Source organism: Mirounga angustirostris, unplaced genomic scaffold, assembly GCF_029215605.1.
Source record: "Mirounga angustirostris isolate CCGP_5_RB_7025 unplaced genomic scaffold, mMirAng1.0.hap1 SCAF_4, whole genome shotgun sequence".
NCBI classification, from domain to species: domain Eukaryota; kingdom Metazoa; phylum Chordata; class Mammalia; order Carnivora; family Phocidae; genus Mirounga; species Mirounga angustirostris.
In genome coordinates, this window is record NW_026991712.1 from 3805238 (window position 1) to 3832722 (window position 27485).

The 27485-nt window shown below is 52.7% G+C and overlaps 1 protein-coding gene across 4 annotated transcripts in view; it reads left to right on the top strand.

Annotated features, from left to right (window-relative positions):
• Window positions 1-27485, top strand: part of TRAPPC9 (trafficking protein particle complex subunit 9) — a 550504-nt gene that overhangs the window by 410158 nt on the left and 112861 nt on the right. For all 4 annotated transcript variants that reach the window (XM_054512434.2, XM_064587832.1, XM_064587833.1 and 1 more), the window contains 2 exons: window positions 4178-4330; window positions 21859-21950. In XM_054512434.2, the coding sequence (XP_054368409.1) occupies window positions 4178-4330; window positions 21859-21950 (245 nt within the window). The remainder of the gene's footprint in view (window positions 1-4177; window positions 4331-21858; window positions 21951-27485) is intronic.

Sequence of the window (27485 nt, forward strand, 5' to 3'; positions counted from 1 at the left end):
TTAAGCCCGAGTGAGGAGGGCTGTGCCGGCGAAGTTGTCCTCGACAGGTGCCTCCCGTGCCTCCTTACGGCTTGATGCTTCCTTGTTGTTAGGAAGAGGGCTTGCTCGCTGAGCATATAGACGTGAAGTCGTTCAGGGCATTAAGCTGGTCCCTGCCCGTGGGCTCGTGGTGGCCCTTGTGCCTGGATGAGAATGTGTGAGTCCTCAGCCATCCCTCTCGGGACTGCTGACTGCATTTCCAGGCCATGCACCGGTGGGGCAGAGCGGGGTGTCTCTCTCCCTCTCTGCCTGCTGCCGTGTTGGTGCCCCCGTGCACATCCCCCCAGTTGCTCCCATCCCCAAGAGCGCTGCTGCCCCCAGTCTGCATGGCTTCCTGACGAAAGCAACAGCCTCAAGCCATGATGGTGGAAGCCAGTTACGTAGCTGGACTCAGAGCCAGGGCAGCTCCTGGGGCAGCAAGGTGGAGGGCCCCTCCCACGCTTCACGTAACACAGTGGGTTTCGGCAGGTGGAGAGCTCACGCATCAGGACTCAGCTCTGGGAAGACAGGTTACCAGTCACACGTTGCCCTCCCCGTCCTGGAATGGAGGACGGAGGAGGGGGTGGTGATGCTTAGGGGCTGTGTTCCCTCTGGTTTGGGGAAATAATCCTTGGCTTCTGGAGTTGGCATTCTGGCTCTGGGATTTTGAGCTGGGTGACCCTAGTGAGTTACTCCGCTTCTTGGTACCTGAATGTTATCGTCTGTGGGAAAGGAGGGGTCCTGCCCTCAGGATGCTTGCCAGTGTTGCGTGTCGCAGGCACTGGGGGTGGAGGCTCTTGTGAATTCGGGGAGCAGTGGTTTGTGGATGTGGCAGCAGGCTTTGCCGTCCCTGGCTCTGCATCCCATGCCAGCTCTGCACACAGCATGAGCAAAAGCTGACTTCCCGTTAGGTGCTCTGCCAAGCAAGAGAGCGCCAAACGAAGCTAAGAACAACACAGTTGCTCTGAGTCTGTGCCCCAGATGTGGGGCGGCCAGCTCTGTGGCATGGGGCAGGGGCTGATGCCCACAGGGCTTCCTCGCCTCTGTAAGGAAGCAAATCACACTCCTCTTCAGGAGTGTTGTCATCGATCAGATGAATGTGTGTGCACATACTTAGCACGGGGCTTGGCGCAGAGCAGGTGTCCAGGACGTTTCATTTCCTTCCGCCTTCCGTGTTGTGGGCACACCTGGCTTATAATTTCATCAAGGGTGGAGGGGGATGATGCAGTCTGATGCTTACTTCGTCAGAAATTGTTCAAAAAAGCTCTTCAGGAAAGCACACCAATCTAACCCCAGTGGCCACAGCGTCCAGTCTGTGTTCGGACCCTGAGGATGCGGAGTGCTGGCTGGACTCTCTCCCTCGTGTTCAACAGCAAGAGCCTGGGGTCCAGAATGTTTCCAGACCCATTTTAAAGGTGAAAGTTATTAGTTGCTTTTGGGTTACCCGGTGATGAACTGAAATTGGCCTTTTTAGTGACACCTAGGAAATATTCTGACCTTTTGCTTGAAGAGAACCCTCGTTTGCTTCAGTCCGCTTTCGAGGTGGGGGGCTGGGTGGAGCCCTTGCTCAGTGGGAAGTTAGAGGGGCTCTTGCTGCACAGATAGACACCTCGCAGGGAAGAAAAGTACGGGCCAAAAACGGCTAATAAGCTTCTGAAAAAATGATCAGTCTCAGGAGCGATTCAGACCTGCCAGCTAGAACATCAGCGCGGTAGCACGTCGCCTCTTCCTAGCCAAGACTGGGGATCCATCACGGCCGGTATGGGAGGGGTGCAGCATGTGGGGCCCCACCCTTGCCGCCCGGGGCACGCGCCTCGTGAGAGCCTGTCTGAGAAGGGGCTCGGTGCTCCACCCTACTAGCCTTGACCTGTTCCACCCTCTGGATTCAGTCTCTGCTTTGAGATATGGGCTCCCCACACAGCATAAATGCGGACAGGAAATTGAAACACAAAGATGTTTAGGATTTTTTTCAATAGTAATTTTTTAAAAAATTGGGAAATCTCTGAGAGTCTGAAAGTAGGGTGATTGTTAGGTAAGCGATGGTACGGCCGCACGAAGGGACATCCTGCAGACTGATTTTTGGTGATGTGGAGGTGTTCATAGTGCACTGAAAGTAAAACAAGGGGTAAGGGGCGCTTGGGGGGCTCAGTCAGTTGAGCGACTGACTCTTGATTTTGGCTCAGGTTGTGATCTCCGTCCTGGGATCCAGCTCCTAATCAGGCTCCCTGCTCACTGGAGAGTCTGCTTATCCCTCTCTCCCTCTACCCCTCCCCTGTGCTCGCTGTCTGTCTCTCAAATACATAAATAAATCTTAAAAAAAAACAAGGTGTAACGTAGGGTATGTATATATTTATGTGCGTGCACATGAATAAAATGAGACGTACGATAACTTATACACATACAGATGGAATCATTTGAACTACACTGAAATACAAGTACTTAGGAAAAGGAGCCTAGAATTAAGGTATTACAGTTAGAGATAGGCTTGAGTCCTTTTTACTTTTTTATGCTTTTTGCTATTTTCCCACCTTTTTCAGTAAGCCTGTCTACTTTTACAGTCAGAAAGGAGAATCCATGTAGCTTTCAGACAGAGTTCTTGTTACGAAATGCCCCGTGTTCTCTGCTGACACCGGGTCTCTCCCTCTCTGGGGCAGCTGAGCTCTGGACACTGCCTGGCCGGAGGCCGTATATTTACGGGCAGCTCAGTAGTTTGCTCCAAGAGGCCAGGTTCTCAGGATCTCCGCTTGGGCTTGCAGTCTTACGCGCAGACACCCTGAGTTGAAGAGTGGTCCCTCCTGAGTGGTCCGGGGAATGGCCCCAGAGGCCACTTGGCATGTGCGGGCTTGGCGGAATGTTCTGGCCACAGTGCCGTCTGTGATAGGGCTGCACGCCCGCTCTGATCCTCTGGCTGACTCTGTCGTCTCTCAGTTGGAGCCAGAACTTGAGGGGCCTCACATGAAGAAACCCCCTTCCTCCCGCTCTCCTTTCATCCGTGCACGTACCACACCGTTATGAAGTACCTCCTGCATGCTTGCTTCTTGCTAAGAGGCAGGGTCTTGAGCATCAGTGAGACACAGCCCTGCCCATGGGAAGGTCACGGTCGGGCGTGGGGGCCGGCTGCAGGCAGCTGATCAGAGGGCCCGGGCCCAGCTGCGGTAGGGCCTGGGGGTGCAGCCGAACGAGGACGAGGTACAGAGGTTGGGCAGCTGCGAGGGGGAAGAGGTGAGCATTGGCCCGGGGTGTCGGGAAGGTGCTCCATTCCCTCGTTCATTTGTCTGGGGGCTGCATCGCTGCAGCGTGCAGGCATTACCCCGGTCTGGGCAACCGTGACATGGCAACGCAGATCTCTGCCCTCAGGGAGCTCAACTCCAGTAGACCCGATAGACAGTGAAGCCCACAAGTAAGTGTTTTACAGCTTGTGATAGACGCCATGGCAGAGATTAATGGTGTCATGGTGGTGGGGCGAGGGGAGGTGCCTGGAAGACCTTCCTCAAGCTCCAGCCTCAAGAATGGGGGTTCGGGAGAGGAAGCTCCCAACCTGGGAGCAGTGAGCACTAAGGCTAAGGCAGGAAGAGCCTGGGGTGTTCTAGAAACTGCCAGAAGGTAAAGAGGACTGGAACCAGCAGGTGGGGAGGCTTTGGAGAGGATGTGATAGTTGAGCAGAAACCTGAAGGGGAGGGTGTCACAAGACAAGGTTCTGGATTTGGAGGCCAGAAGGTGACGGGCGGGGCGCAGCTGGTGGGGCGTGGCATGTGTGAGCAAGACGTGTGGCTGAAGAGATGACGGGGGGCGCTGCTGAGGAAGCTTTTGGGTCGCCAGGGTTAAATGATTCTCGTCCTCTCTGATTTCCCACACTGCATCCTGTCTGCCTTGTCCTGGTCCAGAAATGACGTTTGCTCTGGGGGTATGTGAGTCTTCTCCGAAGAAGGGGAGAGGGGTCTCTGACTGTGTCTCCGGTTCTAGGCTGTGTGTTGAACCAGCTCCAAAGCCAGTGCTGCCCTGGAAGTCCATTACTTCTTTTCCTTGGAATGAACCCGTTATGAGTTATTGACTATGATGATTCATTATACGGTCTCATGCGGGCATGTGCTGGTTCTCCAGCAGGCAGCAGAAGACACTGCCCTGCTGATTCATTCTCTGCTGTTTCCCCTTCTCCTAGAATGGCCATTCAAGTGGACAAGTTCAACTTTGAGAGTTTCCCAGAATCCCCTGGGGAGAAGGGGCAGTTTGCAAACCCAAAGCAACTGGAGGAAGAGCGGCAGGAAGCCCGCGGCCTGGAGATCGACAGCAAGCTGGACGTCCACTGGAGAATCATATCCTTTTCACAGCGGCCGCCTTGGTGCTTGGTGCACCCTGCTTGGGGCTTCTGCCCACTGAGAATTACCCTGGGTGGGGGAGCTTCACCACCAGATGCTAGGCACACAGAGCTCAGAAAGGGCATGCCAAGGAGATAGGGACCATGGGTGTCCTTCCTCAGCCCCTTCCTGGTCCCAGGGCCCCACCCACAAGGTGTGGATTCAGGGTGAGGAAAGGCCGCCTCCCTGAAATGTCTCGGGTCCCGTGTTTCTTGCCAGTGTTGATGTTTGTGTTAGTGACACGTTCTCACGCCAGCCTGTCATTGCTGGGCTTGGGGAGCGTCACAGAGTGACAGCTCAACACAGGACGCAGTTGTCTGGGAAAGTGGAGTCACGTTGCGCAGCTCCCCGAGGCACCAGAGTGTTTCAGGAAGGTGTGCACGAGAGCGCCTGGCGCCACACAGGCCCCACGCTGGACTCGACATCACGCCAGAATCCCAGGTGCACGCGCGTGTGTGCTCGGCTGGCTTACAGAGCCCCTGCTTTGGGTGGGGTATTCTGCGAGGCCCCCGAGAGGCCGAGGGGGAAGGAGGAGGCCTCCACGTGGCTTCCTGGCCTCGTTGGGCGTGGCTGTGCCTGCCGGGGGTTCAGTGCACCTCAGGGGCTGGGCAGAGGTCGTGTCGAGTCTGCGAGGTTCAGGGGAGGAAGCTGCGGGCGTGGGGCAGTCGGGGAAGGCTTCATAGGAGGGCTGACGTTAGAGGGACTTTTGTAGGGTGGGGGATGCCCTAGAGGTCCCAGGGTGTGAGAGGATGGCTCACGTGGAACATCTCCCAGGAAGAGGCAACTCTGATGTGGATGTCTTGGTCGCCTTGTTCACACGTGGATCCTGTGCTGTGTGGTGTCAGGTCATCCTGGACCATCTCCTGGGATTCTGGAAAGATCCTCAGTCTGCAGGGGAGCAGTTTCCAGGAGTTGAGGCACATTCCTTTGTGTACACTAAAGAGAATCTTGGGCTGGTAGACCCCCGTGCCCAAGGAGCTGGGACAGAATAAGTACTTCCCATGTTAAATTGGAGGATTGGGGAACCAGACATTTAAAACCTATGCCTGGGAGACTCTGCACGACAGCGGCCATCACGGAGTTCAGGCGTTTGTCTTTGTACAGCGGGACGTGAGAAGGAGGGATGACTGGAGTCCTCCCTCTCTCGCTCCCCCCAACAGCCAGTGCTTGCTGCTGGAATGAGCAGAGTGGTGGAGCCCAGAGGGAAGCGGTGTTCACCCTGCGCACAGTCCCACCATCTCCTTTACTCCTCCCGCCTCTGACTGGTACTCTCGTTACACTGGGGAGAGTTGAGCTGAGTCCCCGTGAGCCCAGCCGGGACGTGGTGGGGCCGGCTGCCCAGGGGGGTAGCAGGCAAAGCACCGTTCCCAGCCCTGTCATCAGGGAGGGTCAAAAACCTCTGTCCTGTTGGGGGACAGCAGAAGGCCCATGGTCCTCCTGTCCTGCTATCTGTGGTCACGATGCTGAAGCCAGGGGGACTGGGGTTGGAGAGGTTCTGTAAACTCTGGATGTGCAAGTCTCCACGTGAGGTAGGAGATACCCTTCTCCTGGGCCTCAGGGCCTTTGCTTCACACAGGGAGCTCTGTGCAGAGCCAGGGGGCCTGGTTGTGAATGAGTCGCCTCAGCCCCGTGGAGGAAGAGGCAGTGTGTTTGGGGGGCCCAGCAGGAAGGCATCCGTCCTCCTGAGTGGTCTCACTCTGGGTACAGATAAGAACAGGAAGCCTCAAAAGTGGGGGTTTGCACCCCTGCTTCCCCTTGTGCCAGGGCCACCGCAGCATCTGCTACAGACATACCCGTGACTTCCCAGGTGCCGCCCCAGGGCTGGCCCTGTCATTCACCACGGTGCATGGCGCTGCGCCCCGTCTTAGAGATGACAACCGCCGGTCATGGTCAGCCGTAGGAAGTGTGGGCACGGACACCTACCAGAAGCCCTGGGCGGGGATGTGCTGCCTTCCAATGGGATGATGCTGACCCTCAAGATATTTATGTTCTCTGAAAACAATGACCAAAAACGTGCTAAAAATATCCCTGAGTCTCTCTTCTTTTAGCTTTGCCTCCTTTACGAGGTTGGCATCCCCGTCTTCTGTATTGGCTTAGTAATTCATGCGACAAATATTTACTGTTTACCATGTGCCAGGCACATCTGTCTCCTGGATGTACTGATTGGAAGTTTTTGAGAGACTGCCCCTATAGGCAGATTCGATTAAAGAGAAAGAATATTAAGGATCTCTTTCTCTCTCTCTTTCTCTCTCTCATCTGGCAATGACATCTGGCTTGGGATGAATAGCAGACTTTTGCTCTTATAAACCTGGATCAAAGCAGATGGAAAGACCAAAGATTGAACTGGCTAATATTTTATTATGCATTTTAGTAATATTTTCTCAATATTTAGACTTTATACAAAAATTTGAGCCTAATTTGACACTCATCTACAGTAATAAAAATGGTCCATATGTAGCATGTAAGGCTGGATAGATATGTTTCCATGGGAATTGTGGATCTTGCAATAGACGCAGGCTAACCTGTCTCCATCATGTCTGCAATGACCAAATGAGCAGCTGGGGGACGCCAGGAACTCCAGCCCCACTGTTTACCTGGATAACGAGCGCTCATGTGCTGGGCCCTGGAGATGCCCCCAGTCTAAGGGATGAGAAGACTCAGAGATGGGTACTTACAGCGCAACCTGGAAGGGCTGAGGCAGGATCCTACCTGAGTGAGGGCTGGCACGTTGCAGAGCTGTTCGTTCCCTGTGACTGCTAACACGGCACGCAGACCAGAGAGGTGGTGGGATCCAGGGGCCTCCCTTGCACCTTCCCCCGCTCCTCCCTGCCTCTCACCTCCCTCTTCCCCTGCCCGCCATCCTCAGAAATCTGTATGAAGCTCTTTCTCCTGCGTTACCTCTTCCTTATCGCCAACCTGAGCCTGGTCATTTTTAAAGGGACTTTTCCCCTTTGGCAAGAGGAACTGGCAGGTGTGTAGTGTCCGTGCGGGTTTCTGGGGGCGGGAGGGTGGCCTGCCCAGGTGGCATTGGGCCCGACATCGATGCTGTCTGCATGAACACACCCTTGCCTCCCGCTGCCCAGCACGGTCCCCTTTCCACCTTCTTCCCTGCTAGCTACTGCCGCTGGAAGGTCTTTACTGAACTCGGGAAACCTTGACATAGCGGACCTTGTTGTTAGCAGATAATAGTCGTCCACGTGTAATCCGGAAGACACCTGTGTTTGGCTTTAGGCTGCTGCACAGTTGGGGCTGGAGCCCGGGGTCTGAGGGCCCAGCTCTGCTGCTGCCGGTGTCCCCGTGGGGAGGCTGTGGCCTGAGGGGCCCGTGTCCCCCTTTGTTCAGCCAGGGTGTGAACAGCTACTCCAGTCTGCTGTTAGGGTTGTGGTGAACATGTGAAGGGAGTTTTAATGAACAAAAGTCATCTTATTGGAAGCCTGGCTCCTTTTCCAGAGGGCAGCCATGCACAGACAATCTGTCGCTGGAAACAGATGAAGGATAAGTGTGGAACAAGTTCGGTGTCATCTCACATTCTCATTTTCCTTGTTTTTGTTGCAAATCTCCCTCCAAAGAGCATTTCAAGGGTTGGTGAGGTACTTGCTGACATATCAGAATCCAGCCTCAGGTAGATTTCATGGCAAGAGCTGGGCGCACAGTTCAGCTGATCCCTGTAAAGGCCAGTGATCCGGACCATCTGGGCAGCATCTCCGCCAGGTGGTCTGATAAGCACGTGTCTCCTCTGTTCTGTCTGGAGACCCTTTGGAACCATCTGGCTGCTTTGAGGGCCAGGTAGAGACTCAAGGAGCCCAACTGCAGCCTGGGTTTTAAATGCCTAAGGACTGATGGCCCAGAGCCAGAGATGGAATATCTTTGCAGCACCCAGAGGTCACTTACATGCAGGTAACTAGAACATGGAAGGACATGGAGCAGGGTAGCTGTTCTGAGCGCAGGGCCGTGCGTCCGGAGCAGGCTGTGCATTGCTGAGCAGTGTCTGTGTTTGGCCTTGCAAACACCAGTTGCCCTCTGTGAACCCAGGAAGCTCCACAGGCTATGACATTTGTCTCTGGGTTTTGCTAGAGTTTCACAAGCATAAGCCTACAACGCTATCGGCCCAGTGTCCTCAGTTTAGTTGGTCCTGACCAGGACAGCTGGCCTGGGACATGGCCACACCTGGCTTTTCAGTTTTCCAGACTGCATTCTTTACAGTAAGGAGATTGTGCCTTCAGCCGACCCCCTCCTCCCTTTTAAGGCAGGGGCAGAGATTAAGCTGTGGGCAGTGGACTGCCCCAGGCCACCCTTGACCCTTCCTAACTGGCTTGTGGTTTATTCTCCAAGATGCTCTTAATGGAGCCATGTCTTCCCATCCCCTGAAAAAAAAATTTTCTTAAAACAAGATCCCTTTAAAACATGGTACACTATGCTTTTCCAGTGTTCATGTCAGGAGAAAGGGTTTAATCTAAATGACTTTAATACAAACAGCTCCTGTTGTCAGTACGGCTGATTTCTTGACCATCTTAAGTGAAATGCAGGGTTGCGTTCTGTGTCTGCCTTGAGGGAGTTCAGCTTCTCGAGCTGTTGCTAATCACTTGGTGCCGAGGCCTTCCATCCCATGGTGGAGCAGCGTTGCCAGCCCGAGAGAAGCGCCATGCCCAACCTTTGAGGCTGTACCGTCTGGGCCTGTGGACCCAGACTTGATGGCTGTCTCCCCCGAATCCAGACATGGAAGCCATGCACACCTTAAAATTCCTTTGAAAGGAGTCGGTTTGGCACACAGCACAGATTTCAGATTTGGCTCAGGAGAGTGGGAAAGGGCTTCCTGCGCATGCAGAGCACTGTTTCAGATCTGTGTGTGAGCGTGTGTGGTGTCTGTGTGTGTGGGCACATGTGGTAGAGTGTGCGTGTGAACATCACACAGACCGATATGCACAGTGTGTGTGATTGGGCGCGTGTCCTGCTGGTACACCTTCCGTGTCCTTTCGGTGTGACAATTACTGTGCGCGTGCATCTCATATAACAGAGTCATACAATGACCTCTAACGCCCATCTGGCACCTACTAAGTGCCAGGTGCTGTTCTGAGTGATTTCTTTGGATGGGCTCACTTAATTTTCACAAAGACCCCTAGGAAGTAGTTTTAGGCACATTCCACAGATGGGGAAACTGAGACCCAGTGAGATTCTCTCACTTGTCCCAGGTCTCCAGCCAGTGAGGGGCGGAGCTCGGATTTGCACCCAGCCATCTGGCTTCAGAGCGTGTGCTCTTGGCTCTGTGCTGGGGACAGCAGAAGAGCATCTGGTCTCTGCCAAGACCTTTGTGCTACCCCCATTTTCCAGAGGAAGCCGAATGAGGTTGCGGTATTCCTCGGGCACCCTGCTGATTGGTGCTGCCCCCCTGCGGGGTTCTCCCCACTTCACCTGCTCCACCTTCCGCCCAACAGGACGGGCAGAGATGAACCATTGCAGACTGTCCCTTGGCAGCTCACTGGGCCATGTGGCATCTTCTGTCCAGTTGGGTCGCTGACCCCAGGGAGCTGAGCCGAGATGCAGGCCACCCCCACTGGGATGAGAACAACCCACATCAGCATTCTTGAAGTTCACAGTGCAGATTGGAAAGCACAGTCATGGGAAAGAGGCTCATTAATCACTTAAAGCAGTCTTTCCATTAGTGTAATTTCTATTTATGACAATCTGCTAATTTGAGCTGAAGTGGGGCTGGGCTAAGTCCCTGCACCTGTAGTTTCTCCAGATCTGGCACGTGGGGTTCAGTCAATCCATCTTCCTGGGGGGACATCCGAGGTACAGGCCTGCCCCCTCCAGGACACGCACCTGGAAGCCAGCTTGGAAGCGACTGTCGGCGCTCTCGTGCAATGGGCTTCCAGCTTTTGCTCGATAGGCTGCAGGTAACAACTGGGAGTTCAGCTCGAGGGGCGAGGCTGGTAGAACTCAGGCCTGTGGGCTCAGAAGAGAGTCTGGCTGGCCCCTGGGCTACAGGATCGTCCAGGGAAGAGTTGGTTGAGCAATCTTTTTTTTTTTTTTTTTTTTCCTAAAATATAAGACCAGTTCATGGTAAGCTTCAGTTCCGTGAATAAAGACAAGGTCTCAAAAACTGCTCAGTGTTTTCAAATTGCAGTACATTACCAAATATTTCACTGCTAATGGTCTAGCAGAAGATGAGCAGGAAGGTATATTATTAGCTTTCTGCATTTTCCTTGCATCTAGCTGTTTTTCAAAGATTTGGAAGCAAGCATTCATGGTTCCCAGGACATGTAGAGTATTAACTGAATATACATGAGAATGCTATAAATAAAAAGGCTGTGCACAAATACTAAGTTTAATTAATAATGATGAATGACCAATAATAATATATAATCCTTGCACAAAAGACTGGGCTCCTTAAAAGTAGGAATGCGCTCATCTTAGTTGGCCTTTCATCCCTAGCAGCTGGCACAGTACACATAGTGGGTGTTGACAGATACTTGATGTGAATCCCTGGAATGGGAGGCACAGGGGGACAGATGCATATGGCAGGTACAGGATAGACACAGTGCAGGGTGCAGCCGTCACAGCCAGGGGAGAAGGAAGGGGTTGCTTCTGGGCTGGGGCTGGATCAGAGAGGACATCCCAGGTAAGATGAGATTGAAGCTTCAGTCATTAGAATGGCTGAAGAAGGTTCCAGGCAGGGGGAGCGCAGGAGTAAGGGCACCAAGGCAGGAAACCGCACCATCTGTTGTAAGAAGTACTCGTAGTTCAGCACGGCTGGTACACATTCTTGGGTGCAAGGTGTGCAAAGGGAGAGGTCAACAAGGAGAGAAAACCATGGGGAACTTGCATGAGGTTCTAGGGAGTTGGATTTTTATCCCAAGAGCTGCGGGTAGCCACTGCCGGATTCTGAGCAAGGGAGCGGTCTCCTCAGACTCCTTTCAGAAGATGGCTCTGGGAATAAGTCAATCAGAGAAAGACGTGTCATATGACCTCACTGATATGAGGAGTTCTTAATCTCAGGAAACAAACTGAGGGTTGCTGGAGTGGGGCATGGGGTGGGAGGGATGGGATGGCTGGGTGATAGACACTGGGGAGGGTATGTGCTATGGTGAGCGCTGTGAATTGTGCAAGACTGTTGAATCCCAGATCTGTACCTCTGAAACAAATAATGCAATATGTGTTAAGAAAAAAAAAAAAAAGACAGCAGGAGGGGAAGAATGAAGGGGGGAAATTGGTGGGGGAGACAAACCATGAGAGACTATGGACTCTGAAAAACAAACTGAGGGTTCTAGAGGGGAGGGGGTGGGGGATGGGTTAGCCTGGTGATGGGTATTAAGGAGGGCACGTTCTGCATGGAGCACTGGGTGTTATGCACAAACAATGAATCATGGATCACTACATCAAAAACTAATGATATAATGTATGGTGATTAACATAACAATAAAAAAGTAAAAAAAAAAAAAGATGGCTCTGGTGGAGCAATGAAGTGCCCTCCTCCCCACCTCACTCCCTTTGGGCCTGCTGTTGCCATGATGGATTTGTTTCTGTGTTGTGGGATTGTGCTGCCTTTTGGGAATTTGGCACAAGAGTCTGCAAAGATGTACAGGGCAGTGGAGGTCTGTCTCTGCTGTCTCCTTCTGTCTCTTGGTAAGGCCTTTACAGGGTGTTGAGTTGAAATGGAGGATCACTGCCAGGATTGGGGTTCCTGTTGGGCTCCAGGTACCTGACACCCACTTCTGCTCTAAAGGGTACAGTGGAAAACCAGAGCTGTATATGTGGAAAAGGAATATAGCACGAGGTCTCTCTGAGCATGGGGATTACCTGTTATGTTCGGTTGTGTATCTTCTATAAGCATGGGCCTCCTGTAGTAGGTGCTCAATAAATATTCACTTACTCAAGCTTGTGTGGGTAGTGACTTGTTGATAAACTGTGGCCCTGTACAATTTATAACTTAAAGCTACCAGTACAATTCCTTCTGCATTATTCCTGGAAAAACTCACTTACTCAGTTGACTTTTACTGCCTCCCAGCTCTGTAGATCTGAATTAGGGACTTGGAGGTAGGAAACCTGGCCTTTGCCCCCAAGGTGCTCACCCTGGCTTAGTTGGGGGATCAGTCATGACAATAGATGTTTGGAGCCCAGGGTAACCAATGCTACTGTGGGAATTAGGAGGGAGCCCAAAGCTGAGGGACAGCCTGCCAGGTATTGTGTTGGTGCTCACTCTTGGCCAGATTGGGGCTGTGTTTGCCGTGCAGGAAACATCATCTCACCCCGTCCCCAACTTTCCGGGAGGGGACCTCACTTACACATGCCATGCGATGCTGGAACTGAATACCATTATCTTATCTGTAGGACGCACCGGTGCCCTGTATGGGCTCGAGCCAATATTGCTGAACACATCCGCGTCCCCACTACCTTCAGGTCCTACTTCGGAACTTCATTGATCATCTCACAGGAGGAAGAATGAGCCATTTAGGGTCCAAGAGACTTTTGCCCTCAGTGAGGTGCCTTCTGTTCCTTTAAAGGCATCTTAAAGATGGGATCCTGACCCAGTCTGTCTACTACACTGTGCAGTTAAAATACATCTCCCTGGAAATGTGTGGCATGTATGGAGAATGGTCTGGCAGGGAATAAGCAGTGCACTTGGAGTCGAGGAACTGAATGTGAACCTCACACTCCCCCTTCTTGGCTGTGTGACTTTGGGAAAGTTTCTTACCATCCCTGAAGAGGTTTCATTGACCTGACATTGTTGTAAGGGCTGTATGAGATGATCTGTAGGTAACTTACACATAATACAGGCTCAGGAAAAAGCCGCAGGCATTTATTGAGCACCTGCTGTGTGCCAGGCACAGTGCTGGTGACCAGGGACATCACTTACTCTCCTGGGGCTCACGACCACAAGCAGTCCTCTGAATTCAGCTAAGCAGTTGGGAAGGCGTGGCTGCCTGCTCATTGACGTGGCTGGTTTGGGGAGGGGAGGGCAGAAGAAGTTCACACTGAGCAAGGTCCAGTCCTGGACCCTGGGCCTCATGGCTCACCACCTCCAAGGATTTGTGACCCCCCAGGAGGAGTGAGCAAAGGGCAATGACTCCAGGTAACTGAGCTGTGTCTTTAAGTCAGAAGTGGCAAGCACGAGGGCACCATAAACGGAATTTGCTATTCCTTGCTGGGTAGTTAGATGCTACCTGTGGGAGGCCCCAGAGGCAGAATGAGAGTTGTGCTAACCTGAGCTGGGAGCTTGTGTTCTTTTGGTTCAGGCACATGTGTTGTTCATTATTATCCGTGGATGTGGCCTAGGAGACCCACAAAGCCTGGGTCCACACCAACAGGGGTTCCACAGTCCTGCTGCAGAGTTACCATCCCTGCCCTTGTAAGGGACAGGAGCAGAATCTCGGGACAATGACTACTGACTACTTGGAGATGTGACTGCTGTGTCCCAGGGGACTAGAAAGGGCTTTAAAGGGAGGGAGCTTTTCAGCACCACGGAGAGTTCCCGGCAGGTCTGGCTGGAGGGAGGTGGCTGGTCCGACTCCACCACCCCGGGCAGCCTAGGGGCCCTGGCCTGAGCCGCGCCCTGTGCACAGAAAGATCCTTGTCTGTCAAGTGGAGGTCACGGGTCCACACCCAGGTTTACTGTGAAGAATTGACACAATGTTTACAGTAAACTGTCAGAAAGTGGGGTCCAGAACATGGGCGCTAGGGTCAGACTGCTTGATCCAGCCGCTTCATAGCTGTGTCGGCTTTCTTACTCTCACCACGCACCCAAGTTAAAAAAAAATCTTTGAACAGAAATAGCGTCCCTACCTTATCCCTGTCAGGTTCTAAAGTCTTAATTCAAAGATAATATTAAATTGAAAAGATACATATTATACACTTACCAAAGAGCCTCTCTCATGGGAAGCACTTTGGAAATGTTCTAATAGAAGCGATGACAGGGATTATAGTCACTGTCATCATTTATCAATCTCTTGCCCCAAATGCCGTGGCCTGTGTATTGAAGAAATAGTAGCTGTTGCCACCTCTGCCTTCCTTATGGGATGTTGCAGTCTTGCCTGTAACAGTGATCGACGAAGGCGGCTGCATAAGTGACTGGTCAGCTGGCTTTGCATTTGTATGTCCAGGCTCAGACACCAGACTGTTTTGTGGTGGCTTATGGGGCTGAAAGGGAGGGGTTGTGCATGCAGGTAATTAGCTTTATTAGCTCAGCTGTATAATTTTATGGCTCACATCCGAAAGCAAATTAATACAGAAATATGCTATTGGAATGGTTTCCAAAGCCCCAGTGCCATTTGGCAACTTTGTAATTACTCACACGCTAACTTGCTCCTCTAACTAATCATTTCCAAGCTCCTCATCCTGGATGCGTTCATTAGGCACTATTTCTATTTTGCAAGCACCGTGGTGCGATCTGCCTCAAAAGTCTGGCATATATATATATATATATATTTTTTTTTTTTTTTGGAAGTGGGAGTAATATGCCATATTCTGAGGTCTTAATTTTACACCCCTGGAAAGAATCAGGAAAGAAAGAAACATGAAAATGTGCATGTTAAACCCAAATCTGCCAGCCACCTGCTTGCTGAGCTCCTCTCCCTTCTGAGTGGGATGAAGCGTGTTGACTTTTATCAGCCCTGACCTAGGAGCTCCATCGTGCCCCGCACGGTTTCAGATCTGCAGCTACTCCCAGCCTGGTTTCATAATATTACCAGCAGGGCTGTACTGTTTATTTTTTCTAAAATTTTTATTTTAAATATGTAAAATATGCACATGGATGGTTCAAATTTTTTTTTAAAAAGGGTGTTCCCCTCTGAGCCCATTCTCCCCAAATGCCCATTTTTCTTCATTCCTTCCACGTATTTCAGAATTTCTCTTGAAACTCTTAAGTAACACATAGACTTTTTTTGTTTTTACACAAAAGTATATGCTGTTTCACATCTTGTTTTTTTTTCATTGAACTGTTTGCCTTGGAAAACTGCATATTCATAGCGAACTTTCTCCCTTTCTGATAGTGGAGTGTGAGTCTTGTGCCTGTATTCCCATAGCTCTGCCATTATGGGGGGTTTCAAACTTTTTGACTTTTGCCGATCTGGTAGCAGCATTGTTGAGCACGTCATCTTCCCTTTCTGGCGCTGCTATGCTATGGCACTAGAATGCCAGGGGTAGAAGGAGCTCCGGGGAATCCCTGCTCTGTCCTCCCTGCTCTGTCCTCGGGTCCTCCATCTGCAGGGCGCAACTGTAGCCTCCCGCCGGCTGAAGGGAGCATGGAAAGCGCTTGCCACAGAGCACACCCCAACAGGAGTGTTCCCGGCGTTTGTACCCTTCCGTGTCCGCCTCTCCAGGACCCAGTTGTGTGTCTTTGAGTCTGAGACTTGGAATTCGTCTGGGAGCGTTTCCTGTACCTGAGTGGAATTGGTCACCACTCTGCGAGTGAATTTCTGTGTGCCTGTGAGTCATGTGGCCCATTCGATCCTAGATGAAACCCAAACCAAAAAAAGTGCAGCTGACTCCTTTTGCTGGCGCTGTGCATGTAATCTCACTTCTCCTCCATCTCTTTGATTATAGTGAATCACAGAGTGCTTTGCAGGGACCCGGTCATGAGCCAAGGAGGGGGCTTGATGTCTTCTTTTTGAAAGAGAAAGTAGCTCTTCACATGGTGGCCACAAAGGGAGAGGAGAGAAACGTAACTGCTTTTCTCCACCGCCCGGCCAGTCCCCGGGCTCTAGTCCTTCATCGGACTCTGCAGGGGATGTGTTTTCCCAACAGGGGGCTTGCCTCTGGATGGTGCTGGGGCCATGGCGGCAGGGGGATGCTGACCCAAGTGGGCGGTGGGATGGGGGCTCGGGACTGACTCAGCACAAGTGATGATTCCCAGGAAGGACACCACTCCTCAGGATCACCAAGTAACCTGCACGGTGGTTTGTGTTCTCATTGGGGGCTGGCATTGGCCATTCCTGGTCACTCCCCTCGGGAGGAGGATGACCCCTACTTACCCTGCTCCCCCATGGGTCTTGTTGGTTCAGGGACTGGAAAAGTGGAGTCCCAGCATAGGACTGACAGGTGCCATCGTCCCCTCTTCGAGACCCATCCCAAGTGAGAAGCCATTGCCTAAAACTTCTAAGTCCTCCTGGAAAGGCTGCTTCCTGCGTTTCCCTGTGGTGACAGGTTGTGCTGCTATGGCCCATTGAGCAACAAGGATGGAAGTAGACCAGCCATGTGGTGGCTGTGGTCAGGCTTGCAGTGCTGAGTGGTGGCCACAGAGGAGTCCACAGAACTGGGCCAGTGTTGCCTTGGAGTGTGCTTGCGTCCAGCACGTGCCTCCTGGGCAGGGAGGCGGGCTCATGTTAGCCAAGAAACCCAGCCACACTCCCTGATAGTACCCTTTGCTGCCAGGTAATGGGCCAGGCCTCATGGCCATCTGTCACTCACAGCAGGCAAGTTGCCAACCTTTCCGAGGCTCTATGTCCTCACGTATTGAATAGTAATAGCCGCATGTGCCTGGCTCTGTGCCGAGGGCTCCAGCAGCTATCCCATGGTGATGCCAGAGTAATCCCCTTGGAGGGTCCTACTCCCCTCTCTCTAGTGGTGAGTGTTGTGGGCGACCCGTACCAGTGAAGGTCGGTCTCTGATGAAAACCACCCGTTTCTGCACGCCTGCAGTCATTCAGATATGCACGCATGCTTTCATTCATGAAGTGACTTCAACATTTATCAAGCTACTGCTGGGGCCCAGGCATTATGCAAGACGCTGGCACTTGAAAGATGAAAAAAAAGGTGCTCATGATGCAGCCAGGGGGACAGATATTGAGGCATTGATCACTATAATCCTTGGAGTATAGCCATGAAGAGCTTTGTCAAGATACGATGTGGGGCTCCTGGGTGGCTCAGTCGTTAAGTGTCTGCCTTCGGCTCAGGTCATGATCCCGGGGTCCTGGGATCGAGCCCCACATCGGGCTCCCTGCTCGGCGGGAAGCCTGCTTCTCCCTCTCCCACTCCCCCTGCTTGTGTTCCCTCTCTTGCTGTCTCTCTCTCTGTCAAATAAATAAATAAAATCTTAAAAAAAAAAAAAGATACTATGTGAGTGTGTGTATGTGGGGGGCACTCTACATAGGGGCACTTGTGCTTGGTCCGAAAGACAGAGTAGGAGTCAGCCAGGTGGAAGAGGAAGAAAGTTCCAATGCAGTGAGGTGCCTGCCCCTCCTGGGGGGGGGGGGGGGAGGCGGTCTTTGCCCTGTGTGTGTGCTGGGCTCCGCGCTCCCCTGTCCCTCCAGGAAAGCTCTGCACTCTTCCCTGATGAGATTCTCTTCTTGTCATGCTCCTCACCTTGGGAAGTAATTTAATATTGCGTGTTGTATGTTAAAATTAGAACATTCAGATCTGTGGGTTGAAAGGAAGAAAAACAATCATTCAGTCATTATCCATGAAAATTAAACACCGTACAGTGTCGTGTTCATAAAGACAGAGACCTTCCCAGCCAATAAATTCTTAATATTGAGCAGTTCCTCTTGAGAAAATTAAATTTCTGGGAACTGAGAGTGGGTTGCCACTTACTCAGGAGTGTGGCTGTTTGCAAGGTAATGCTACCTGGGCGCTGGAGTTGAGAAAGCCCATTATCTTCAGCTGCTGTGAAAGCAGGTGGCCCAACCAGCAGGCTGAGCCCCTCTTCCTCCTGGGGAGCCAGGAAGCCAGTTACAGACAACCACAGGTATTTCTGAACCCCACTGTGGACCTAAATGCCTGGTTCTGGGGAGAATAAGCTTTTAGGAACTCAGAGTCCATAATGGAGACAAGCTCTCCGCATTGTCTTAAAGTAGAGCAAACAGGCCTGGGTGACTTCAGGCCCCCTCCTCCATCCAGCCAGGCACCCAGCTCAACCTGGGAGTCTGATCAGGTTCCTAGAGTCTGAGCACAGCTCAGAGGAGGAAGCTACAGGGGGCTAGTGGGCAAGATGTGGGCAGAGAGGGTCCTCCGTTCTGGAGCTTGACTTGACCAGAATTGGTTTCTGTGTGAGGCCTGGGCCTGCCATTGCATGCCCCCTCCCTCCCTGTGTCAGCCCGTCACTGTCTGTGTCTGCCCCGTGGGCCCCAAGCCTGTGGGGGTGGGAGTGCCGAGTGCAGAGTCCCAAGGTCTGAGTGCCCACCGGTCCCATCCATGACATGGGATGTGCCTGTAGGGAGTAACTGCCCCCGTTCTGACTTGGGCTGGGCAGGGGCCGTGCAGGTCACCCCTGAGGTCCAGCACATCCCGGATGCTGGTTTCTACCATGCAGGTTCCCCATGAGGAATATCGGATTTGGTTTGTCCAAGGTGATGGAGCTGAGGGGCACTGTCTCCCCGAGGGGCCTCGGCTGCCATTAGGGGGATGGAAACTGGCAGGACCCTCCCCTTCTGGCTTCCACGCCCCTACCCCCTGTGCCGAGAAGTGGGCACCCCTCACTGAGCTGTGGTGATGCACCCGGGTGACGGGTCATCTGCGGGGTTGGGCGGGAAAGCTGCCCCATGGCCCCTTTCAGGGTGCAGGCCCAGCGGGGCCTTGGGGTCGGGTGTGGGCACTGCAGCTCACAGCTCACTGCACCTGCGGCCTTGGTTTCCCCTTCGAGTGGATGGGAACAAGCCGCCTGTGCTGCCGCCTTCGCCGCCCTCCTTTCTGTGACCGTGAACATGAGGACGCCAGGGTCCTCGGAGAAGTGGGAGCACACGGTCGCTGGTGTCCCGTGACCGAATTTCAGTGTGAGATCTTCAGGATCATCCGTGGTGCAGTGTGGGCCAGCATTTCCTTCCCCTCGGTGCTGAGCAGTACTCCATTGTGTGTCCAGACCACATGTCGCTTATCCATCCGTCTGTCCATGGACACTTGGGTTCCTTCCACTTTTTGGCTCCTGTGATTCATGCCACACACACGGCGTGCAAGTATCTGTTTGAGTCCCTGCTCTCACTTGTTTTGGGTGTCGCCCCACCCCCAGAAGGGGTATTGCTGGAAGCCAGCATTGTCTGTTTGTAGCTCTGTCTTCCCACAAGCCTGTGAGCTCCTTGAGTCTCGAGTCAGTCTTAGTTGTGCATCCCCAGCCACCCCAGGCCCTTACCCTAAATGTCCTCCAGCAGCTCGTTGTTGACCCAGTGAATGAATGAGGTAAATGAGTCCTAATGCCCAGGTTGTCCCAGGACCACACATGATCGTTCCAGGTGCCATGCAAAATCTCTAGCAATCCTGCTCTCAGTTCCTCACACCTAGACTCTGCATAACAGGATGGTGAAGATTGCATTTGGGGAAGTCTTCTCAGGGAGCGAATTATCTCTGGAAGCACTTTGGTAAATTGCTTGTGGTGGGGTAAGATCCCCGAAGGAGCCTGAGGCACCAGCAGTGGTGGCTGAATCCCTGAGGTTGGGGGGGGGGCAATGGTAGGAGAGAGGGGCAAACACTCACAATAGGGGACATTTATGCTGTGCTCACTGTGGCCAGGACTGCTGTCCCATTTGTTCTCAGGACAGTCCTGTGAAGTTCCTGTAAAGTTCATGTTGCTCTTGAGCCCATTTCCAGATGGTGAAACAGATTCAGAGAAAGTAGGTAGACTGACTGGCACTCATCAGCGGCGGTGCCGAGACTCAGCGCTCGGTGGGGAGCGTTTGGAACCCACAGTTCTAGCAGCAGGGGGCAGGTGCGGTTTGCTCAGGGCTGCAGTGCCGCTGCGTGGTCCCCAATCTGTTGGGGAGCTCAGCTTGGCCGGGATGAGCCTGCTTTCACATCTGCCCAGCTGACATGAGGTTGGTGTGGGATGGAGCAAGCACCACGAGTGCACTGGGGCTTGGGGCGGAAAAAGCCCCCGGCGTCTGCAGACAGTACCAGCAAGAGTCAGGCACTGGGCTCGGGGTAGGGAAGTTTCAGGTCTCAGCCTCTGGGCTGAGTGTTGAGGGCCATGGGCTCCGGAGGTGACAGAAGCGTGACTCCTATACCTTGTCTTGTGTAGGATTTTACCATCCTGAATTTGTTTATTCATCAGACAGGACCCACCGAGCAGGTCTGTGAACCAGTCACTGGTGCAGGCCCCAGGCCAGGGCTGGGCCCTCATGCAGCTGAGGCGGGCAGCCAGGCTGAGCGCTGGAGGACCGGCACAGCCGGTGTGGATTCCCATGGGGACATCTGAGTGCCTTCGGAGCAGGGACAGGGCTCAGGGTAGGCTGGAGACTCAAAGGATGAACCAAGATAGGAGGGAACAGGGGAGGGAAAAACATTTCCAGGCAGAGAGCACGGATGTGGGAGATACGGAGTCCAGAGAGAGCACATGGTATTTTGGAAGGATTGAAAGAAGTCCAAAATAGCCAAGAAGGACTTAGGGGTGGAGAGGGAAACAGGGGGTCTAACAGGTCGCTGTGCTCAGCGGAGGCCTGTTGCTGTGCGGCCAGCCCTGCCCTCTCTAGCTTGCCTGGATGCTTGGTGGCTGTGTCTAGACTCCACGGTGCCCCTCCACCTAGGTGCTCCCATCCAGGTGATCCCGTGGCCCCCCTGTGCCAGGCCCTTTGGCAGGAGAGACTGGGAGTTCTAGTCTCCCTTCCCCTGGAGCCCTGGGGCCTCTATGCCCCCAGCCTCGACTCCGGGCTGCTCTGTCGGCATGGCTTTGTCCCCACACAGCTGCCCTCAGGTTGAGTGCGGTCCTCCGTTCCAGTGCTGTAAGCCTCTCAAGTTCAAGTTCGTGTCTGATCATTTCAGTGTCCTCCTCGTGTCTCCATCCCTGTCTGGTTCAGACATACTGTGTGCTTTTTGAATGCAATTAACTTGCTAAAGGCAGAAAGAAGCAGGTTTTTCTCCTCACTTCCCTAATCAGGAAAGAATGTCAGGAACTAAATTCTTCCCTTTTGATTACAACTTAAATTCTGAGGCTTTAATTTATGTAGGGAAAGGGGAAGAGGCTTGCAGATCTGTTTCTGAGAGCCACGTTGGCTGTTTAATATTAGTGCCCAGGAGACATCTGTTTTCTGCATTTCTAAACCTAATTTCTTCATCCGCTGATACTTGCTGAGAGACTGTGACTTCCTCCATTATGAACTCGCCTAAGTGAGCCCATTCGTAATAATATGTGTAATTACATCAAGATGTATAACACGACAGACATGAAACCAGCACGAAGCTGACACGTGTCCAGAAACGCATTTGGTTACGTTGAACCATGGGCCATAGTTTGTTTTATTAAGGAAAAACAGCCTTCCGTTTCCTGTATTCCCCCCACCCCCCTAGGAATTGCTGTTGGATTAAAATAATCCCAATGAATTTCCCTTCTTTATGCGACAGTAGCTTGATTGACCGGATTTGGGTTCAGGGAGGAGAGGTACTTGGCATGTTAATATGCCTGTTTTCCACACTCAGGTCATGTCTCAGCGGTTGGTTGGATATCATTTGAGAAGAGGGGGACATAGATCTGCTGGGGGAGGGTTCTGTCCGGGCGTCCGTAGAAGCTTCGAGAACGCTTCCTCCTGTCCCCGGGGCTCAGCAGGAGCCGAGTTTTCCTTGACTGGCACTCACCCCTCTCTGAAGCGCACGGGCGAGGCGAGTGTGGAAGGACTCCTGAACCAGCTGGTCCTGGAGCACCTGCAGCTGGCTCCTCTTCAGTGGGGTGAGTATGTGCCCGTCACCTCTGGGCGAACGCGCCTTTCCCTGCGGGTGGCCGAGTCGGCCGGCTGGCCATGGCAAGTCTGCGTCTTACCTGAGCATGGCCCTTCAGGCGTGTCCCGTCAGCACACACTTGTGGAAGGGTCAGTGCCCTCAAACACACACGTGGTGATGGGTGTCGAGACGCCCTGGCGTCCCAGCTGCCGCAGAGTCTGACGTCGCCTGTGGCGGCACGTGGCCTTGTCCCCGCGGGCGTGCCTTCTGTCTGTGTGTCTGGATCTTGAGTGGTTGGCGTGGGGAACGGGGTGCTGCCTCCGTGCTCTTATTGCTCTCTGGAGGAGCTTCGACCACGGGGTCGGCACGGAAGAGTGTGTATTTGGTAAAGACCTGAACTCGGTCCTCAACCCAGGAGCGCTCACTGTGATGAGCACCGACGATGTACCTGAGTGTTTGCTTCCTGGTCCACCAGCAGCTTTGACCCTGCTCTGTGCCTTCCTAAGAGCAGCCAAAAGTATCTTGTTGAGGAACAGACTAAGTATATTGCTGTTGAAGTGAGAGGCTTTATTGTTTTCTGGAAATGATTTCATGATCTAATCGACTTTAGGTCAGTTGCTGGCAATATATTTTAGCCCAGATATTGTAAATCAGTATCAAGTCTCTTCTCCAGGTAATTGAAGTATCCTCTCCCCCTTTTGCATGTGAGAAACACATGAGAATTGTCCCAGGGGCCATGGGCTGGCCTTCCCTTGCTTCCCATCAGTTTGTGAGACCCCCTGTACTGCATGGGGGACCCCCTCCCCCACTGGTCTCCCTGCTCCTTCCGATGAAGGCCAGCAGGAGTCCCATGAGCAGCCAACGAGTGGACCACATTTTACTCCATGCATCCAGCCTGAGTGGAAGGAAAGGGGGGACATTTCTGCAGAGAATCAGTGTATGCACCTCTGGGGGCTTCCCTCGGCCCCCAGATACTTTTCTAGGTTGGAACGTCCCAGCTCCTGGTTACCTGGGCACAGCCAGGTACTTCCACCAGCTGTGGGCAGCTGAGCAGGGTCAGACCCCCAGACCCTCCCACCTCCAGGGCTGGGACAGGCCCAGGAAACCAGTCCTGTGAAACAAAATGAAATAAAATGTGTGTTGACATATTCTGTCCCCCAAAAGAACTTCCCCGAGGCCCAAACAGTCACACGGCAGCCACGCCCTGCGGTGGGCCCAGGAGGGTCCAGACCCCTTGCAGAGCCCAGCGGAGGGCCCTGCATTTGCACTGGATTCCATAGAGGTGTTTAACTTTTCTGTTTTTTAACAACGTTTGGGTCCGCTGTCCTACACATACCATGGGCACGCCAGTATGTTGGTAGATAAGACGGGTTTAATAATACTATCCTGGAGAGGATGCATGGCTTTAAAAAAAATCATCCTAGGACCTGGGAGGCTTTTGTGCCAAGAGGCCTTGCTGGGATGGCGTGAGCTGCCTCCTGGCGGCTCCCCCAACGGGGCAGCTGGGGGCCACACCTGTAGCGTCCCCAGGTGTCTGACCGAGCTGAGGTCCTGCGCTCGCGGCATTAACACCCCCCAGCAACCACGCGTGACGTTTTCCCAGTCCGAGTGTCGTAATTTGGTACCATATCTAGCTGTTTCCAGTGAACATCTTTTTGAACAGATTTTTGCTTGATTTTTTGACCAGACTGGTTTTCTAGTTTTGGAGTTACTAAGTCAAAAGATGTGAACGTTAGACTCTTGAGCTGCTTCGTCAAATGAACCTGTGACTGTTGATGGTGACATGGCCGTTGTGGGGACCAGCATTTCTTTCTTTCTTTTTTTTTTTAAAGATTTTATTTATTTATTTGACAGAGAGAGACACAGCGAGAGAGGGAACACAAGCAGGTGGAGTGGGCGAGGGAGAAGCAGGCTTCCCGCGGAGCAGGGAGTCCGATATGGGGCTCGATCCCAGGACCCTGGGACCATGATCTGAGCCGAAGGCAGTTGCTCAACGACTGAGCCACCCAGGCGCCCGGGACCAGCATTTCTGAAGTCCCTTTCCCTTCTGTGCGGTGAGCACCGTTGCAGTGTGGTGTTCCATGTGAGCTGGTGGGCAGTTTTGTCTGCCTCCCCAGGCCCCCAGCAGTCCGCAGCGGAGCAGCGTCTTCATCCCTGGCCTCAGCTCATGGCAGTGCCCGCCTCCCGTCACCCCAGCTGTGGGTGATGCCAACATCTCGGGCTGTGGGTCTGCCCGTCCCCTGTGCCCCCCCTTGATTGGGCTCTCCTAACCGCTCTAACAGGGCCCCCTGGCCTGAGGGGGTTCAGAGTTTCTGTGCAGGTTGCCTCGGCTGGGCCCTCACTTACCCGACAGGTGCTCCTGGAGCTTCCAAACGTCAGCCCGCTTGGCCCGGCTGACTGATTTTTTTCTCTGACTCAAGCAGGCTCAGGTGGGTAGCTCAACAAGATAAAGCCCATTATTCTGAAGTAAACATTTTGCACGTGCCTGTCACGTGGCAGGCAAGGTGTCCGGACATCATGTCGTCACTTCTGACATCCCTGCACGCTGCACATGTCCTTTTCCAAACGAGGACACCAAGGCTCGGCCGGGTCCGGGGTTCTGTCCAGCACCTGCCCAGCCGAGGGGTGACTGGTCCAGGTTCAAAGGCAGATGCCGGGGCACCTGGGTGGCTCAGTTGGTTAAGCGACTGCCTTCGGCTCAGGTCATGATCCTGGAGTCCCGGGATCGAGTCCCGCATCGGGCTCCCTGCTCAGTGGGGAGTCTGCTTGTCCCTCTGACCCTCCCCCTGTCATGCTGTCTCTCTCTCTCAAATAAATAGATAAATAAAATCTTTATAAAAAAAAAAAGGCAGATGCCCTCACATTGGCCTTTCCAGGTCACTTGATCAAAGTAATATATTCTCACTGTGGAAAGCTAGGGAAAATCAGAAAAGTTGGACAGAGAAAAATTACTCTTTTCCCACCCCTCAAAACAACCTCTATTTCATTGAATTTTTGTGTATTTCTAAGCTTTTTTGCTATCCTCAAATTTAAACTTTGTTCATAGAGATGATCAGACCAGGTTTGTACTTTGGTGTCCTTTTTTTTCCCTTGAAAAACACAAATATTCCCCATGTTACAAACATGTCTTATACGTGCCATGGAAGGCCAGGTTATAATTTCACCAAGTGGACACAAGGTAACTTAGCCCTTGTTCTGTTGGATGTCTTCTTTGTTGTGAAATGTTCGTTGTTCTATAGATCACACGCACTGGCTTGCACAGAGAGCTTTTTTGTGTTTTGGGGTCGTTCTCTCTGCAAGGATTTTCTGAAGTTGTTCATATTTTCTGGGGTGTTGGTAGAGCACAAACATGGCCGTGTTGGCTGTGTGATGGTGGTGGTGCCACCCGGTAGCTGGGCATGCCGCCGGCACCAAGCTGCTGTGGGTCTCGGTCCTGGCTCTGCTGCTTCCTTGTGCTGGAGCTTCCTTGGGCAAGTGGACAAGTTCTCTGAGCCTCAGTCTCTTGCTTGTGAACTGGGGATGCTGAGGGCACCAAGTCGTCAGTGAAGGTGTGACGAGAGGCCTGTGATCCTGGTGGGAGCATGCTCCTCTGCCCGTCCGAGCAGGTGGGGGACCGCTGGAGCTTCTGTGTACCAGTCGGTCATGGAAAGGAGGAAGTGGAGATTCTGGGGTGCATCCAGAGGCACGGCAGGGCAGGGGCAGGTCAGAGCTGCGGCAGGGCTGGGGCAGGGCCTGGGACCGGACCCTAGGTCGGCATGGTTGGGCTGTGGCTTCTTCTTCTTTTTTTTTTTTAATTTAATTTAATTTTATTATGTTACGTTAATCACCATACATTACATCATTAGGTTTGATGTTGTGTTCCATGATCCATTGTTTGCGTATAACGCCCAGTGCACCATGTAGTACGTGTGCTCCTTAACACCCATCACCGGGCTAACAAATCCCCCCTCCCCCCTCCCCTCTAAAACCCTGTTTGTTTCTCAGGTCCATAGTCTCTCATGGTTCATCTCTCCCTCCAATCCCCCCCCCCATTTTCCCCTTCCTTCTCTAATGTTCTCCATGCTATTCCTTATGTTCCACAGATAAGTGAAACCATATGATAATTGACTTTCTCTGCTTGACTTATTTCACTTAGCATAATCTCCTCCAGTCCCATCCATGTTGATGTAAAGTTGGGTATTCATCCTTTCTGATGGCTGAGTAATATTCCATTGTCTATATGGACCACATCTTCTTTATCCATTCATCTGTTGAAGGGCATCTCGGCTCCTTTCACAGTCTGGCTATTGTGGACATTGCCGCTATGAACATTGGGGTGCATGTGGCCCTTCTTTTCACTACGTTTGTATCTTTGGCGTAAATACCCAGGAGTGCAATTGCTGGGTCACAGGGTAGCTCTATATTTAATTTTTTGAGGGACCTCCACACTGTTTTCCAAAGTGGTTGTACCAACTTGCATTCCCACCAACAGTGTAAGAGGGTTCCCCTTTCTCCACAACCTCTCCAACATTTTTTGTTTCTTTCCCTGTCCATTTTTGCCATTCTAACTGGTGTAAGGTGGTAGCTCAGTGTGGTTTTGATTTGAATTTCCCTGACGGCTAATGATGATGAACATTTTTTCATGTGTCTGTTATGGGCTGCGGCTTCTGATGTGCTGTGCCTCTCATCTCCCTCTGGAAACTGTCCTGTGAACTAGGGGGCTGCACCTCCGGGCAGGAAGACAGGGCGGGTTGCAGAGCCCAGCATGCTCCCTGACCGTCTGTCTAGGGGCTGTTTCCAGTCCATTCTGTCAGTACCAGTCGTGACTAATGAGGCTGAGCTGATTCCAGTGTCCCCCTACCGTGCCCCCTTCTACCTCCCTCAGATGGTGACACTTTTTGTAGCTTCCTAGATACATCAGTGATGGGCTGTGCTTTCCGTGATGGCCAGCAAATGCAGATTAGGTGTTGGCCACCTTACGTGGGGCTATTTTCAGTGCACATCCGCCATATCATCATCCCGCGAGCCCCGCCGTGCGTTCCGGCCCTAGCTGTGGTGTGCAGACTGTGCGTGCACGCATGGGGGTAGCAGGTCTCGCAGACACATGAAACTGTGGGGACTGTGGGGACACACGCTTCCCTGCCTCAGGGAGCAGCATGCCCTCACATTTGGGGAGCAGGACACAGTGTCCAACCCGTGCAAGTCTGAGAGATCATCACTACTATTCCCTTTTTACAAAGTAGGAAATATTCAGGGGTTTCTGTTACCTAAGGTTATGTGGAGAATGTAGATGCGTGGGCTGAGGGTTTTGTCTGTTTATTCAGAAGTTATCTATCTACTGACCCTCTGCTCTGTAGCAGGCACTGTCCCAGGTGCTGGGGACCCACTTGTAAGTTAAACTCCATCCCTGCCTTTAAGACACTCCCAGTCTGATGCAGGTGGTGGACCCAGGTCCGTTAACAGACCGTCCACACACAGCCTGGTGTGTGCTAGGTAGGAGCTCGTGCGGGTGACCCGGAAGCAGAGGCAAGAAGCAGCCCGGGAACCCGACTCCTGCGGCCACCTT